The 18,588-nt window shown below is 48.9% G+C and overlaps 1 protein-coding gene across 1 annotated transcript; it reads left to right on the top strand.

The window, feature by feature from the left end:
• Positions 1-1,124: 1,124 nt before the first annotated feature.
• Positions 1,125-2,121, top strand: LOC109755964 (pathogenesis-related protein STH-21). Its single transcript, XM_020314841.4, has one exon. The coding sequence runs from the start codon at positions 1,185-1,187 to the stop codon at positions 1,683-1,685; it is 501 nt and encodes a 166-aa protein (XP_020170430.1). The 5' UTR covers positions 1,125-1,184; the 3' UTR covers positions 1,686-2,121.
• Positions 2,122-18,588: the final 16,467 nt, after the last annotated feature.

Genomic DNA, 18,588 nt, shown 5'->3' with positions numbered 1-18,588 from the left:
CCGCCTCAACTCCAAGGGGCGGCGCCAATGGTGGCGCGTCCCCGACCGCACCCTTGACGCCGTCCTCGAGTACATCGAGGTCAGCAACACGCCGCACTTGGAGTGCCCGGCGCCCCCTCCTTCTCTCTCGGCCGTGGCAGCTCCTGGACGCCGCGGCAAATGGAGACGACGACCTCCTCGTCGTCGGGCTCCCTTTTCTCTGGATCGCTGGCGCTCCGCCCCGTCAAGCCGGAGCCACAGGAGACCGAGCCGGGGCTGCTCCCCATGAAGAAGGAGCATGAGGCCATGGCCGCCGCCGACGAGACCGCCCTCAGATGGGCGCGGGAGGACTACGTCCACGAGGAGATGGCGCGACAGCGCCGCGCCATCGAGGAGATCGCCGCTCGGCGTCGTCATCCTCGACGACAGCGACGAGGAGGCGCCCGGGCTGTCCAACCCCCCACGCATGGGCGGCGCTGGTCAGGGGTGTAGCGGGGACGGTGGCGGCACGCAGGACGGCGGCGACGACGACGGCGAAGGCGACGGCGGCGACAAGATGTACAGGCTGCTCGGCTTGTAGAAGGCGGACGGCGGCGGCGGCGCAATAATAGTATTTAGTTGTCGTTTTAGTTATTTTTAAATTATGTTTTCAGTTTTTTTATAAATATCAATGAAATTGCCTAGTTTGGCCGAATTTGTGTGGAGTTTGGTCGAATCTCAGCCGAGTTTGGTTTTTAAAAAAACAGCGTCTGGGGCGCACCCCCAGACGGCGCTATTTCAAGCCCCTGTGGGCCGAAAACGAGTGGAGATGCTCTTAGTTTGTTGCTCCTAGGTGCGCCGGTTGGTCTGGTAAGCTATGCAATGTTCAGCCTAATATACTGGCCCAGCCCAGCCACAGTCGTAGGATGCTGGAGAATAGTCAGCAGCACAGGAACACATGGGAAGAAGATTGAACAGCTGCGAGAAGATATAGCAGCCTGAATGCGCTCCAAGAGTCCAAACATGTGATCTCCGGTCCAAGTTGATCAATTGCTATTTTATGAATCCCTTTGCTTGCTGTGAATTTTTCTTTTGCACCTACTCTATATAAATCAGCCCCTTGCTTGGTCTCACTCATCACCAGTGTTTACTCTTCAATAGTTTGAAACAATTTGCCAGCAGCGCTAGTGTGCAGCGAGCCAGTGACCGACACGGACAATAACAAGATGGTCGCCGGCTGTGTCATCACCGACGAGTGCACCCTGGCGGTGTCCACAGAGCGGATGTGGAAGGTGGTCTTCTCCGGCGAGGACACGGCCGCCCTGCCCCAGGCCTGCGCGGGCTTCATCGACGCCGTGGACGTCGAGGGCGACGGCGGACCCGGCAGCGTCTCCACCATGACGCTCAGCCCGGCGGCAGCGGAGCTCGCAGGCTCGGGCGTGATGAGGAGCCGCCTGGTGGCGCGCGACAACGCGGCCCGGGTGCTCAAGACGGAGGTGCTGGAGGGCAGCAAGGTGAGCGGCCAGCTCAAGTCGCAGGTGGCCGAGGTGAAGCTCGAGGCGGCCGGGGAGGGTGCTTGCGTGGCGAAGCTCAGGGTGGAGTACGAGAGGCTCGACGGCGGCGGGGCGCTGTCGGCGGAGGACCGGGCGACGCTCGCCGCGGGGTACCTCGACCTGCTCAAGATGGTCGAGGCATACCTGGTGGCGCACCCCGCCGAGTACGCCTAATTAAACCAGCACGAGAAACATCAGAAATAAATTAATCTACCCTTATGAGACAGAAAAATAAATCTACTATCACGGTGAGTACATGCCTCTATTATGGTGAGTATATACCGGTGTTATTTGCTTCCTGATCGACTTCGTGAGAAGAATCGAGGGAGGATCTTTAGTACGTACAAAAAACTGTTTGAGGTATATATGAGTGTTTAATCCCTGTTTTAAGCTCGTATTTCGTGTGTAAGTTGCTTCAAGCATTAATGAAGATAAATATTTGAGCAGTTTGGTTTTATTTTTTGACAAAGGGTGTTCTTTGTTTATTTTTCGAGAAATTTCAAATCTATTCATCTTCAATCATGGCAGTACAAAAAACAACAGAGGTAATAAAAATTACAACCATGTGCGTGGACCACCTAGCGACAACTACAAGTACTAGAGCGAGCCAAAGGCGTGCCACCGTCATCGCCCCTCCCTCACTGGAGCCAGGCAAACCTTCTTGTAGTAGACAGTCGGGAAGTCGTCGTGCTAAGGCCCCATAGGACGGGAAGTCGTCGTCGGGATGTTGACGTATCGGTCGGTTGGAAACGGTACCCTCGCGTCGCCCCGCGCGGGCGACTCGAGGGCGTACGCGAGCGCGCCGCCGGGCCACAAACAACTTCGACCCGGCTGGCACCGGCCAAGTCCGAGCCGCAACCAAGGAAGGCGGCGGCGGGGCCGTTTCGCCCTTGGAGAGGGTGTGATCTGGGCTTTGGCCCGCGGTGATCTTCCCCGGCGCAGCGGCACCTTCGGCAGCGAGGCGGCGGCTCGTCAACATCCCTCCGCCCTACGGTGGCTACCGGCCGGCCATGGGGCTCCGAGGCGACGTCCGGCGAGCCTGGCCCCTGCAGGATCCAGATCTGGCATCTGCGGGCCTGTAGGGCCGATGGGCCTGGGCAGGCCTCGTCCATCGTTGGTGTTGGCGGCTGGGGTTGCGGCGAGAGGCTAGTCTAGGCAGCTTGGTCGGCGGCAACGGCGTTCGTTATGCAGCCGGCGGCGGCGGCGGCCCGTGCACGAGAGATGGAGGTCTTCGATCAGATCTGGGTGAAAACCTGCTATTGGCTATTGCCAATGGCCGACGATGACGACGTTGTCTGCGTCGTTCCCTTCCTGAAGGCATTGCCAAGGAGAAGTTCAAGGCCACTCTCTGCTACCTTCGGGGGAAACCCTAGATCAGTAGATCGGATGACGGCGGCTCTTTGGTGTCGTTTCCCCCTTGGGGCGTCATTCTTGGAGGTGCACACGGGCTCGAGGGACCAGAGGACGACGTCTTTGGTGGAGCGGAGCTTCATCTTACACATCGATGGTGGCGAATCTCGGCGGCGTGGCGTTGTGGAGACTCGGCGTCTGATGCGCGGAGATGGACTCGCGCAAAAGGAGAAGCTGTCTGGCGTCATGGTGGCGTTGATGGCAGAGAGGTCTGGCAAGGTCGGTGCTTCAGTTCTGCTCTGAGGATGGACCGAGGGATGATGGAGGTGATGGCCCTTGCAGCGTGCGGTGCTCACTGGGAGTGTGCCAGACCGGTGTGGGACCCAATCCAGGTAGTGGCTTGGATGGGACACCCGGCTTTAGATGTTAGGCTTTGGTGCGATGTTTGTTTGGTATTAGGCCCGGACATTCGGCACGTCTTCATCAAGGAGATAGGAGTAGCAACGATGTTGCCAAGATGGTGGCTTCAGGCTTATTGATGTATCACCTTGTATGGTCTTTATGAATAATTAATAATATGGCTGCATGCATCAACGAGATGCAGAGGCCGGGGGTACATCCTCCTTTTCTAAAAAAATAGGACCATCGCACCAGAGTAGCAACCATCACCGTTGAAGAAAGTCGTAGATCAGAAGGATCAAACCTGTAAGCACCTAAACAAAGACGAACGAAAACCAAATCCAAGTAGATCCACCGAAGACTAGCACCGACCGAATCTCGCAAGATCCGACGGAGACAAAACTCCACACGCCCTCCGATGATGCGAGACGCACCATCGAGACGGGGTTAGAATGTGGGATACATTATTCCTACTAAGGGACATCGCCGCCGCCACACAACCCCAACCAAGACGCTGACTCTAACAAGAACGAGAACGGGGTCCCTCCCGCCGGCGGGGGGCTGAGATCCTCCGTGCCTCCATGGCCTAGAGGCCATCGGAGATGGGACGGACCGGCGGCGGCACCGACGGGAGGAGAAAAGCTTTTCTTGTGGAGGAGGAAAGTTCTTTGTTACTTCCTCTGTTCACTTTTTACTAGTACGCGTCGGTGCTATACAAACGGTTTTTAACCCCTTTCCGCGAGAGCATTTGGAACCGTCGCCTAGTGAGTGACGACGATAGGGGGTCCTTCCCACACGACCCAGAAACCGTCGGAGATATGCCTCCTGGCACACACGCTCGGCAAAACGAGGTCGTGTGCGACCGGCGAGCGCTCAAATATGAAAATACGTACAGTAGAGTTAAAAAATACAATTATACAGGCGAATTGTTTCCGGTCGCAAGTACATGCCACACAGTCAGTCCCCGCTAAACGTTTCCGTTCGTATGTACATTCCACACAGTCGCTCCAAGGAAAACGTTTCCGTTCACAGGTACATCACACACAATTTTTCCTGTTAAATCGTTTGTGATAGCGTTGCCATTGCACACGATATTAACAATTTTATCATTTGCGTTATTGAATGCATCACACACGATGCGTAGAAGAAACTGTGTGGCAAAGGCTGTCCATCACACATAGTTTTTATGTGGTAAACGTTTGCGCAAGGTGGCCTAACGCAAATAGTTTTCAAGAGGATGTCGTGTGTGCAGTGGAGATTGATCGCACACATAGTGGATCCTAGAAACGTTTCTGATCTCCAAGTCTATCGCAGACATTTCGCTTTCGCAAACCATGTGCAGTGTAATCCCTAATTAATCCCTAATTTAAAATCACATGTTTTGAATTTGAAAGTAGGCAATCACTTATTTCATATCCAAGCATGTTTATTATAAATATAGGTTCAACCACAAATACATAATTCGATGCACAGGTACATATACTGAAGAACTACAGAAGCACCAAGTAAAGAATGATGAATCACCGTTGTACTAAAGACTGTAAAGAGAGAGGCGAAAGACATTCTGGTTGCTGGAGAAGGTGAAGTGGAATGCCCATATTGTGCCCTCCTTCATGCATAATGCACGCACGAATCTAGGCCGACCCCTTGTGATGGCTGCCCGTCCATCCTTCACTGTCTTCATTATGACTTCTCGATGCTCATTGTAGTCTAGATGAAATACTTTAACCTTCATTGCTTGTCCACCAATCACGTACTTTGCGAGATAATCTTGAGTGAACTGCTTCGGGAACCACTGGGAACGAAAAAGATTCAGACATTGTTGCCTAACAACTCATTATGGGCAGTAAAAAGAGAAGGGTGCAGAGTTTGTAGTTACCATCCTACAGCTCACTGTCGTGTTGGATAGAGCATAAACAAATAATTTGTTTGCCACCATTCATATCTTTTTGCTAATAATTCTTATCAGTTTCCTCACTTGATGCTTGTTCATGAATATCTCATTGCCCCATACGCAAAAAGGGTCGATGCGTGGATCCTTGCCAAGGGCATATGTACCTACAAGCAACAAGTCAATATTAGAAGCTAACAAGTGTCCAGGCCTGGATCTATATGCACATTATGGAATGACTGGGGGAGTACAAGCCGAGGGATGAAGCTAACCTCGGCGGAAAATGGTGGCCACTCCCGTTGTTGTCCTGCATAAGTAGTGGAAAGGCATGATAGGTACAACAACCTTAACATCAAACAAATATAGCAAAGGTAAACAACATCATCTCCAAATGATAGCTTGAATGTGTTGGTTTCAGCATGCTGTTAAAGCAGATATAAAATGGAAGGCAATGCTACCGACAGCAGGCTTAACAGCCATCAAATATTGCAATTCAAACTGGTATTGTTGAAAATGAATAGAACGTAGGTAATACTTAAACATCACACTTGATAAATGTGTAAAACTGAAATAAAGGGCATGTGTTAACTACACCAGGAATAATTGGAACCAAATATAGCCGTTCAAACTGGTATTGATGTAGTCGAGCGGCACAGTTCCGACTTGCACATAATGAACAACACATTGTGAATGACTGAAATAAACAAGGCATAAATAACCAGTATAACAATCAAATATAGCCATTGAAAACTGGACAGAGTCTCACTGCAACCAACCTAACAAGCAAATACAGATAAACAGGGCATATGCTTGAAAACTGGACAAATGCTCACTGCAACCAACCTAACAACCAAATACAGATAAACAGGGCATCTGCTTGATAACTGGACAAATGCTCGCTACAACCAAACTAAGAACCAAATACATATAAACAAGGCATCTGCTCGATAACTAAAAAAATGCTCACTCCAACCAACCTAACAACCAAATACAGATAAACAAGGCATCTACTCACTATAAACAACCAAATATAGCCATTCGTGAAACTGAAGTGGACAATTCATACTTAAACATCACATAGCCCTATTGAACAATACATTTTTGCATAACTGAAACAATTAAACACGGCACAGTTAAAGCACCGCACGGAAAATGCTACTACAACAAAGGGTACGGGTTGACAAGCTAGAAAAGGTAAGATTTGCTGATAGAATGTTGCCTCACATTTCATGGACGGGATCCTTCCAGTTGGAAGAGCACAGACCCATGGTGCGCTCTCTATTGTAACAGATGGGCTGTTTCACCTTGGAAGAACCTTCGTAGGTGCCCTCCTCGTGGTCATGGTCGTGGTCGTGGTCGATGAGATCTGACTTGGCAATTGAGAATCCCAAGCCACCACCGTAGAACGTGTCCTTCAGAAATGACAAAATGGGCTTGATGGCGTATAAAGCTCGCAAATCCTTGACCGCTTGGCGGAGGAGATCAGCGGCAGGGCTCTCGAAGAGATTGACGGCGGTTGAACCAGAGGAGTTGGGGATGGACCACTTAACCTGTGACATGGCCCACATGAAGCTGTCGCCGTGGACGAGCTTGATGTCATCGCCAGCTTTCCCGAGACACAATAATACGCTAGCCCACTGACATGAAGCCTTCGACATGGCAACGTAGTAAATGTCTTCGCCGACTTCCGCGGCAACGTGTTGCTCCGGGATCTACAGGTCAGGGCAAACGGCGGCCACCTCGCCAACGTCCGCCAGAGAGGCCATGATAAACCTCTTCTTGGCCGAGCGCTCGTCGGGCTCCCCGGGATACGTGGTCGAGCTTAGGCTGTGACATTCTGGAGCAGGGGATGTGGATCTGGCGGGGAGGGACACCGCAGGCCTCATCTAAAAACTCAGGGAAGTGGGGCAATGGTATGGGAATCGCTGGGTAACCTGAACTTTATTATCTAAGCTAGGAGGAACGGCAGACCGGCAGGGGTTGGCGGGCGCCGGCAGCGGACGCGAGCTAGGGTTCGAGGGGGGGACTGTGGAGGGGGTTGGTGTTTGGTGGGTGGAGATGGTGGTGGACGAGGGAGGGTGACGGTTCAAATGCCTCGGCTACTGCAATTTTACTATAAGGTCGGTGCTGGAGGAGTGTGGGCAATGGTTGAAGTACGGCAGCTACTAAAATTTGGGTAAAGGAATTGATGCGGGGCGGGAGTGCCCAAGATCGCGCACGGTCCAATAAAAATATGCGTGTATGATAATAAGGAAAAGTGGCGTGGAACCGCCGATTTTTGCAACGCTCAAGGCGGGTAGTTTGTTTTTATATTTCTAGCTAGCTGGTCTATCGCACACGGTTCGTCCTAATTTCCAAATAAACTTACCCGCCTTTAGCTTGCACAGGTGGTGGTTTTACAGCGCACTTGCATCGCACACGGTTAAGCCAGTACCTCCACCCTTTGCTCACGCTTGCGCGGTCGTGGTGATTTTAGCGCACTTGCATCGCACACGGTTGAGTCAGTACCTTCACCCCTTTGCTCGCGCTTGCACAGTCGTGGTGATTTCAGCGCACTTGCATCGCACGCGGTTGAGCCAGTACCTCCACCCCTTTGCTCGCGCTTGCGCGGTCGTGGTAATTTCAGCGCACTTGCATCGCACACGGTTGAGCCAGTACCTCCACCTTAATTTGCTCGCGCTTGCACGGTCATGGTGATTTTAGCGCACTTGCATCGCACATGGTTGAGCCAGTACCTCCACCTTAATTTGCTCGCGCTTGCGCATGCGTGGTGATTCACAACGCGCTTGTATCGCACACGGTTATGATATTATATTCGTGTCCGTTGAGCGTCATCAGAGTCTTTGTAGCAAAAAATAACGTTAGAGAGGGTCAGAAGACAGCCACACCAGCATGTGGCCCAAATATATATAAGTGAAAATGGTGGTCTGTGATGTTCAAAATTCCAATGCACAACTTTGACCGTGTGGGCCCACGGTTGGGCGCGTCGTCAAAGATCGATGAGAGGGGCCAGAAGTCAAGAACCACCTGGAAGTGGCCAAATATATGTAGGAATATTGGGGATGTTTAAAACTTTAAATACACAATGCATAACTTTGGTAGCACCTGCCTCGCAAACTCGAAAGCACCCTTGGATATATATATAATGACATAATGTCGTACCTAGCTAGGATGCTTGGCCCACCACCTCCCACTTCGTGTCAGCGGGGCAGATGCACGTAATGATCGATACTTTGGTCATACATGCATGTCGCCATGACCTACCATAAGATGGACCAATGAATCTATCGTTTGGTCAAACGACAGTTGTTGTTGTCGATAAACCGCTTGGGCCAATAGATTGAACCATCATAAAAATAGCACGAGAGGGACCACAAAACCAGCACCTCTTGCATGCGGCCCAAAATGATGTACGTTGGGAAGGGGTGATGTGTGTTTTCAATATAGAATAATGTACAATTTAGATGTGGTGCCTACCTCTCGATACAATTTAGTTAAGGACGAGATACGCAGGGTTTAATGTAGGTCGAACCCAGCAATCCGAGCATGTGGGAGGGAATCCTGACAACGCGTGAGCTCGAGCTCTGGTTGAGCAACATGTGACGGTGACCGACCCTAACACAAACTAGGAGGAATCCATTCATGGCCAACACATACCCCTCATTATCGGTCAAAGGGATGATATATATACACTTGGGGAGCCCACAGATATGCGTGTCATCACAGAAAACCACACAAGGGAGACATGGTCGATCAGAAGACCCCGTATACACTGCATGCGGCCCGAAAATATGTATGGGTACGGTGGTGTGTGATGTGTTTAAATCCCAAATGCACAACTTCGATGGGCCACCAACTACATTACAAACCGAACACCGTACCCGACTCCAAGCCTGGTTCAATATGTACAATGTCAGTTTCCCAACTTCGAGGCGACGGCGGGGGGGGGGGGGGGGGGGGGGTCATCCCACGTATGCGCTCACACTTTATTTTGTCTAGCATGGGACACATCTATACATCTATACACCTATATAGTGTGCGAATAACTTTGAAAGTTGGTCGTTGGATGAAGCCAATCCGACGGTACAGAGATGGCAAATCCGAGCACTACTGGCCGTTGGATATTATCTACATTCCACCTGATTCTGCCACATGTACAATCTAGAAGACTCCATGGTTGAACTTAAGCATAATGCACAAACCTCAAAACACAAGCACTTCTCCTTTGTTCTCTAGAATCTTCCATATCTTAATTGCCCAAACTTTTTTTCTAAATGAATTGTCACTTTTTGTTTTTACCTTTACAATGCACAATTCCATGAATCTTAAAATAGATTTTTTATATAAAACTAATTGATTTTGGATGAGATGAACTATAAGAATTAAACGAACATCTACATCATGCATATATGACTCAAAGCTTGCATGCTATATTGTGGTATTTATTCATAATTTGGTTACCAAATCTCATGCGTGCAATGCACGTGTACCTTACTAGTATCAATAGGAAACCGTCATGGTCAAACCCTTCTCGTTGTTGGGTCAAAGGGATAGATTGTGTGGGGCCCCCTAATTGTCGGTAAAGGATAGTATATATACCTCAGGGAGTGCAAAGATATGTGCCGCATCTATAAGCCGCACAAGGGAGACATGCTCGAGAAAAACACCCTGCCCCATATACCCTGCATGCAACCTGAAAAAGGTTTATATAATTGCATGACAGGTCAAGTCAATCATTCTTTAATTTTTTAGAGGAAAAAATAACCCATAAAAACATAGTAGTTTTATATAATTGCCATGACAAGTCCAGTCAATCATTCTTTAATTTTTTAGAGCAAAAATAACACATAAAAACATAGTCTACAAATTAACAAAACAAGGATCCCAAGGTTTATATAATTTCCATGATAGGTCACTATAGACATATAATATATCTTTATAATGACCGTGTCATGGCATTTAAATGAAGCTTGAGATATGCAACTTCCCACCGAGTCACCCATCCTTGGACTACTCCAGCCCGAGCACGCTTAACTTCTGCGTTCTATTCGACTAGGCTAGCGGATGGGAAGCCGGCCCTTGCTGATAAGAATTGCCTCCTTGCCATTAAGGCGTTTCACGCTGGTCACCCTATGGGACCTACTCCCTCCTATCACACACATCTGTGCTTTTAGAAACTGTGTGGGATATTTTACATGGCCGGTGTGTTGCCGCTAGCCTTCAATGAGCACTGACACTGGTAGTAGGAAAACGATGGGAGAAGAGGCGGGAAAACGATGAGAGGAGTGGTGAGGAATGGTAGCCTGTTTTGAAAACCTAGTAGAGAAGGAAGAGTGAGCTAGCACGATGCATACGCACAGTGCTTACCCATGTACTGCATGTTCTATCGAAAGGGCTTAGGGTTGCCGTTCGATCTGGGAGCATCCAATGGTGCACACATACGATCCGCGGGGTTTGGGTTTGGGCCAATCAGAACGCATGACTCAGATCACGCGCGCAGTGGGGGGGATAATATCATACGGAAACCAACATTCGATGGAAACCGGTGAAAACCACGAGAAAAAGATGTTTTAAAGTTTCAAAAAAATTTGAAAAAAAATGTGGGATGTTAAGAGGATGATGTTTTATTACCACACAAAATTTCAAGTTGAAACACATTACGAGATGTGAGCTATGAAAAAGACAAAATCAGCGTTGAATAGTGCCGAATAGTAATGTCACTATTCAGGGCTGAATTTGTCTTTTTCATAGCTCACATCTCGTAATGTTTTTCAACTTGAAATTTTGTGTCGCAATAAAACATCACCTTCTTAACATCCCACATTTTTCAGATTTTTATGAAACTTTAAAATATGGTTTCCACGAAGTTTTCGTTGAATATCGGTTTTCGTGAGTGAACCATGTGCTATTTGAAAACATTTCGTGAGAAGAATCTCGGTTTTTAAATCCCCGTAAATCCAAAACTAAGCCAAAAATCATGAAACCTGGCATGGTGTCACAACATGGCACTTATATGTCGAGGAATTTTTTCGTCCATTGTGGCCCAAGTTTTATTACAAGCCTCTTACAAACCGGAGCTTCTCTCAAAGAAGCCTCGTGGTTCCGATAGGGAAACGTGTCCCCCTTGTGGGCGAAACGTAATCACTGTCTCTTTTCGCCTTGTATTTTCTTCTACATGCAACATGGAACAACAGGATATCCGTGCTGAAATTTCAACTTATTCAGGGTTCGTTTGGCCTTTTTATACACTAATTGAGTTTCCTAGGCATTTAATGTCCATAATTCAAATCTGAACTTCAAATACATGCTCCAGTTCACCAAAATGGCTAGAAAATTTATACAAGTGTCCTTGGGTGCATGTTTAGGTCCCATGCTAATGGGAATGAATTACAACCGTACCCGCGTCCTAGCTCGTCCTCAAACATTTGGAATCTCGGTTTTTAAATCCCCGTAAATCCTAAACTCACCAGAAAGTCATCAAAGGTGGCATGGTGTCATGTCATGGCACATATATGTCGTGGTAAAAACATTGTCCAATTTGGGCCAAGCTTTATTACAAACCTCTTACAAAAACCAGAGCTTCTCTCAAAGAAGCCCCGTGGTTCCGATTGGGAAACGTGTTCCCCTTGTGGGTGAAACGTAATCATTGCCTCTTTTCGCCTTGTATTTTCTTCCACGGGCAACATGGAACGACATGATATCCGTGCTGAAATTTAAACTTATTCAGGGTTTGTTTGGCCTTTTTATGCACTAATTGAGTTTCCTAGGCATTTAATGTCCATAATTCAAATCTGAACTACAAATACATGCTCCAGTTCACCAAAATGGCTAGAAAATTATACATGTGTCCTTGCGTGCATGTTTAGGTCCCATGCCAGGAATGGGAACGAATTACAACCGTACCGGTGTCCTGGCTCGTCCTCAAACATTTTGAATCTTGGTTTTTAAGTCCCCATAAATCCAAAACTCACCAGAAAGTCATCAAAGGTGGCATGGTGTCACGTCATGGCACATATATGTCGTGATAAAAACATTGCCAATTTGGGCCAAGCTTTATTACAAACCTCTTACAAACCGGAGCCTGTCGCAAGAACCCTCGTGGTTTCGTAGGGAAATGTGTCCCCTTGTGGGCCAAACGATAATCACTCCCTCTTCTAGCCTCGTATTTTCTTCTACACGCGACACGGAACAACGGGAGATTCGAACTGAACTTTTAAATTATTCAGGGTTCGTTTGACCTTTTTTATTCATTAATTGAGTTTTATAGGCATTTAATGTCCATAATTCAAATCCGAACTACAAATACATGCTCCAGCGCACCAAAATGCCTAGAAAAAACGTACATGTTTCCTTGGGGTGCATGTTTAGGTCCCATGGAACAAATTCAACCGTCTTGCCGTCCTGGCTTGGCCACAAACATTGCGAATCTCGGTTTTTAAATCTCTGTAAATCTAAAACTCGCCAGGAAATCATGAAACTTGGCATGGTGTCACTACATGGTACATATAATTGTCCAATTTGGGGAAGCCTCTTACAAACCGGAGCCTGTCGCAACCCTCGTGGTTCTGGTAGGGAAACATGCCCCTCTTGTGGGCGAAACGATAATCACCGCCTCTTCTCGCCTTGAACTTTGTTTTCTACAGGCAACATAGAATAACAGGAGTGTCTGGCTGAAATTTGAAACTGTTCAGGGTTCGTTTGGCCATTGTATATATATTACTAATTACTAAGTTTTCTACGCATATAATATAGTCCATAATTCAAATTTGAACTACAAGCACATGCTCCAGTGAAGCAGAATGGGTGGGAAATCGTACATGTGTCATTGGGTGCATGTTTAGGTCTCATTTAAGGAATGGGAATGAATTACAAACTTGACGTCGTCCTGAAACATTGAGAATCTCTGTTTTTAAGTCCCAGTAAATCAAAAACTCACCCAAAAAACATGAAACTTGGCATGGTTTCATGACATGGCACATATATGCCGTGGTAAAAAAATCGTCCAGTTTGAGAAGAGGCGCACACATTAGTAGCCAACGAAGTGCTTTTCGAAACAAAAAGCTGACACGTTAATATCGCAAACAGTTGTATTATATTAACCGTGTCGAAATTTAACCATACTCGGTGGCGTGCGTGCAGCTGTTTGATTAGACGGGACGAGCGCGAGAAGTCTGTTGTGCAGGCTCAACGGGACGCGTGCGAGCGGTCCGCCGCGCAGGCTCGACGGGACGTGTGCATCCTGTCCACCTCGCAAGCTCGACGGGACACGTGCGAGCAGCAAGGCCGCCCATGCTCACCGGGAAGCGAGCTCTTTGACCTCCATGCACCAGCCACCGCCCGCCTCGCTCACAACTTCTCCATTAATGGGTTAATTAAAGCACCAGGACGGAGGGTGTTTGCTTGTGATCCTATGGCAGCATTTGCTTTGCTCGTGTTTTCAACTCGTATTTCGCCCTAATTTAAATTGCCACATAGGACAACGGATAATACGACCACAAATAAAATGGCAACGGATAATACGACGAAAAATTTACAATGGCGCAGATAATAGTTGTCTTACATATTCCGGATAGTTTAAAATGCTGCATACGGCAAAGCCCGGAAGACACGGGGGCAAGAGAAGAAGGAAATTGCAGACAACAATCTGGGTCGCTACTGTCTCTACTCGTCGATGGATCGCCGGGCGACGAAATCCTTAAGCTCCTTCTTCAATTCCTCACGACTTTGCTTGAAAGCAACCATGGATTCCTCCACCTCCTGCTCGCGCTCGATCCGGAGCTTCCTCAAGCCACCCATCAGTTCCTCGACGACCGCTTTTAGCGTCATCTACGAGGCACTGCTTTGCTCATGCATCATCTTCCAGCCAGCAGCCTCGTCCTCCTTCTTCGCGACCAATTTGAGGAGCTTCGCATTGTCACCCATGAGTTGCTCGACGAGGCCGGTCACCTTGTCAACCGAGGCATCGTTGATCTTGAGCAGCTTCATCAAGCCGTCGACCAGCTCCTGCTGCGTAGTGATACCAGCGAGAATGTCATCGTCACTGGCGAAGGACTTCAGGAACGCCGGCTCGTCGCGATGGCCGACGCCGCGAATGCGCTTGTGAGAGCCCTCGTGTGCCCGTGAGAGCTCGTTCGAGGGCTCCACGGCGCGCCGGGACATCTCTGCTGCAGCTGTGGCTTCGCGGCGGGACCTCTCTAGTGCTTCTGCGGCCTTGGTCTTTGCTTCCTGGTTATATGTCCACCCTAAACTCCTCCTACCGGTCATGGCGGAATGACTTGACAGGAAAGACCAGTTTTGTGGGTGATGAGGAGAGGAACTGTGAAGTATTTTTTGAGTGGGTAGTTTTTATAGTCCGGTGCTAAGTGTGAACACATATTAGTTTGATAGGTGTGAACAGATTTGCAATTACTTATTGCATTGTAATTTGCAATGTGACGAGAAACAAAGTCAAAATTTATTGATGGCAGAAGGTTGACCACGTGGTTGCTCGCCGTTGAGGCGGCCGTGGCGCGCTCTACTCACATCCGTCCGCGCGTTTTGCTCACCATTGAGGCGGCCGCAGTGCGCTCCGCTCTGGCGTCCCTGCACGCGCTCTGCTCGCCGTTGAGGAAATTTTACAATAGCAATGGTTAATAATTCTTAATAATTGTCTTACATATTCATAATAATTTAAAATGCCACATGCGGCAAGGCCCAGAACACTCACGACCTACATATGCATACAATTATAATAAAATATAAGCTAAAAGGCTGAGTTGGCGGCCTTCCGATGATGGTCTTCTCGGACTCCATGATCAGCGCATACCACCCTTGCGGCCGTTCACTCCAAGTGTCCCGACCCGCCTCCGCCTACGGAGCTGCTGGCACTGGGAGGCCCTTGGGCTGTTGGGCCTCTTCCAGAAGAGCTTGACAACGTGCAATCGCGCGCATGACAACTCTGCGGAACCGCTCCATTTCCATGTCTCTGGCCTGGTAGCAAATTCCGTCCATCACCTGCATCCTCAAGATATCATGTTGGTGATGTTCTACTTCGTCGGGGACGTCGACTCCACCAAGGATGTGCTTGAGCCTGGCCACCACATCATTGGGATCAAGGTTTACACGGCCGCCGTGGGCAATGATGAAGCCACAAGCTGCCTGTGTCTTGACTGAATCACAGAGGTCCTCTGCCCATTCCTTGCGGGGCATTAGGCTCTCGTTGAGCACTGGTGACGGCGGCTCTTCGGGTTGGTCGTCGATCATGCCGCTGAGCAGCTCTGGATCTTTTGCACGGTGGATGGCAAACTGCTCATCACACCTCCTCTACAATATGTCGATTGTGCTCCCAAGGACTATCACACCGATATCGCTGCCGATGGGCCATGGTGCCTGCACCGGCCGATGAAGCTCTTGCTCCCCGACCTGCTCCGGCTCGTTCTCCTCGCCGAAGATGTAACGCAGGTAGGCGTCGACATCGAAGCTTTGGTCGTTGCCTGGCATGATTGGAATAACTAATGGTAGATGGGTGAGGACTAGATCTGCGCAGAGTGTCGCGGCAGTGCGTTGCCGCCTGGGTTATATGTAGCAAGCTGTTAGGTGGTGGCGGGAAACCGGTGAGGGAAGAGGCGTGGATTTTACAATTCACCCATGTGGAGCGCGGGAAGCATTCGCTGGAGCGCGGGGAGACTAAGTGGAGCACACACACAACCCGAATATCGTATCCGGTGCCACGTGTTATTTATCACACAAGTGTTAACATAAGGAAACGTATGTGTAACTTACTAATCATCGCACACGAGTACTCGCAGACGCATCGTGTGTGATACTCCTAGCCACCGCAAGCAACTAGTTTGCATTTTTTAAAGTTTTTTGTACACACAGAATCGCACACGAACTAACTATATTAACCGTCCGTGTTGTAATTTCTCATCGCAAACAGTTCATCCGAGTCGGCTGTTTGCCACGTATCACACATATCTTGTTAAGTTGAACTGTTTCTGTTGTGTTCGCTAATCGAAAACAGTTCGTCCGAGTGAACCGTATGCCCTATATCACAGACACCTTGATCTGGCTAACCGTTTCTGTTACACTCCCTAATAGCAAATAGTTCATCCGAGCAAACTGTATGCCGTATATCGCACACACATTGATATGGTTGCCCGTTTTTGTTGTTCTGCCTCATCGCAAACAGTTCGAACGGGTTAACCGTGTGCCCTAAATCGCACACACAACTAAAATCTGAATTGTGTTTGATGCATCCTCCATCGCAAATGTTTTGCACCTTTTTTGACGTTTTTTTACACCACCATTTGCGATTAATGCATCACACATAGTTTCGTCAAAGGGTGTCTGATTGTAGTGTCACGTTAGCAGCAACATGAAGTAGTGTTTATAAGAGCATCTCCAGCCGCGCCCCGAGAAACCCAATTTTTGCCAGCTCGGGCCGATTTTGGCGCCGGCGGACCCAGGTTGAACCCGACGCGCTGGGGGGCACCAGGGGTGCCGGGTGGAACGATTTTGGCGCGAAAAGGAGTGGGTCCGCCGAGTCAGCAACTCGTCGCCTTCGTCGTCCTCATCGCCTCGGTTCCTGCGGGAATCAATGCCAAGGCTGCCGCGCCGATCAGCCTTCCATTGATGCCTCACGGGCGGCGCAGTGAAGGCGCCGCGACGCGCGTCCCGCCCGCTCCCGCCACGCGGCACCCGGCGGGCAGCTTCTCACCGCCCATCTTTGGCTATAAAAGCCGACCTCCCCGCCGATGAACACCACAACTCGCCGCCTATCGCCCCCTCTCGCCACTGTAGCCCCCTCTCTCGCTCTCTTCCCCCGCCGACGAGCAATGGCCGAGCGATACCCAGGCAACGCCGTGGCGGCGAACGGCTTTGGCCGGCGCCATCTGCGTGAGGACGAGGCGCGTCTCCTCTATGAGGCCGACTACTCGGCGCCCCGGGACATGCGGGTACCGGGCTCGTGGAGGCTGAGCGCCGGCGGCGTCCCGATGCCCCCGGTGGCCACCGGGGCTGAACGGCACGTGATACGTCTCCAACGTATCTATAATTTATGAAGTATTCATGCTATTATATTATCCATCTTAGATGTTTTATATGCATTTATATGATATTTTATATGATTTTTGGGACTAACCTATTAACCTAGAGCCCAGTGCCAGTTTCTGTTTTTTCCTTGTTTTTGAGTTTTACAGAAAAGGAAAATCAAACGGAGTCCAATTGACCTGAAATTTCACGGAACTTATTTTTGCACCAGAAGAAGGCCATGGAGTAAAAGAGTTGGGCCAGAAGAGTCCCGGGCTGCCCACGAGGGTGGGGGCGCGCCCACCCCCCATGGACGCGCCTCCCTACCTCGTGGACAGCCTGGAGACCCCCCTGACTTGTTCCCGACGCCAAAACCTCTTATATATATAGAAACCCCCAGAACATAACCTAGATCGGGAGTTCCGCCGCCACAAGCCTCTGTAGCCACCAAAAACCAATCAGGGCCCTGTTCCGGCACCCTGCCGGGGGGGATCCCTCACCGGTGGCCATCTTCATCATCCCGGCGCTCTCCATGACGAGGAGGGAGTAGTTCACCCTTAGGGCTGAGGGTATGTACCAGTAGCTATGTGTTTGATCTCTCTCTCTCTCGTGTTCTTGATTTGGCACAATCTTGATGTATCACGAGCTTTGCTATTATAGTTGGATCTTATGATGTTTCTCCCCCTCTACTCTCTTGTAATGGATTGAGTTTTCCCTTCGAAGTTATCTTATCGGATTGAGTCTTTAAGGATTTGAGAACACTTGATGTATGTCTTGCATGTGCTTATCTGTGGTGACAATGGGATATCACGTGATCTACTTGATGTATGTTTTGGTGATCAACTTGCGGGTTCCGTGACCTCGTGAACTTATGCATAGGGGTTGGCACACGTTTTCGTCTTGACTCTCCGGTAGAAACTTTGGGGCACTCTTTGAAGTTCTTTGTGTTGGTTGAATAGATGAATCTGAGATTGTGTGATGCATATCATATAATCATACCCGTGGATACTTGAGGTGACATTGGAGTATCTAGGTGACATTAGGGTTTGGTTGATTTGTGTCTTAAGGTGTTATTCTAGTACGAACTCTAGGATAAATCGAACGGAAAGAAAGCTTCATGTTATTTTACTATGGACTCTTGAATAGATCGATCAGAAAGGATAACTTTGAGGTGGTTTTGTACCCTACCATAATCTCTTCGTTTGTTCTCCGCTATTAGTGACTTTGGAGTGACTCTTTGTTGCATGTTGAGGGATAGTTATATGATCCAATTATGTTATTATTGTTGAGAGAACTTGCACTAGTGAAAGTATGAACCCTAGGCCTTGTTTCCTAGCATTGCAATATCGTTTGTGCTCACTTTTATCGCTTGCTACCTTGCTGTTTTTATGTTTTCAGATTACAAAAACCTATATCTACCATCCATAC

This window comes from Aegilops tauschii, chromosome 5, assembly GCF_002575655.3.
Source record: "Aegilops tauschii subsp. strangulata cultivar AL8/78 chromosome 5, Aet v6.0, whole genome shotgun sequence".
Classification (NCBI taxonomy): domain Eukaryota; kingdom Viridiplantae; phylum Streptophyta; class Magnoliopsida; order Poales; family Poaceae; genus Aegilops; species Aegilops tauschii.
This window is presented reverse-complemented; position numbering and strand designations above follow the sequence as displayed.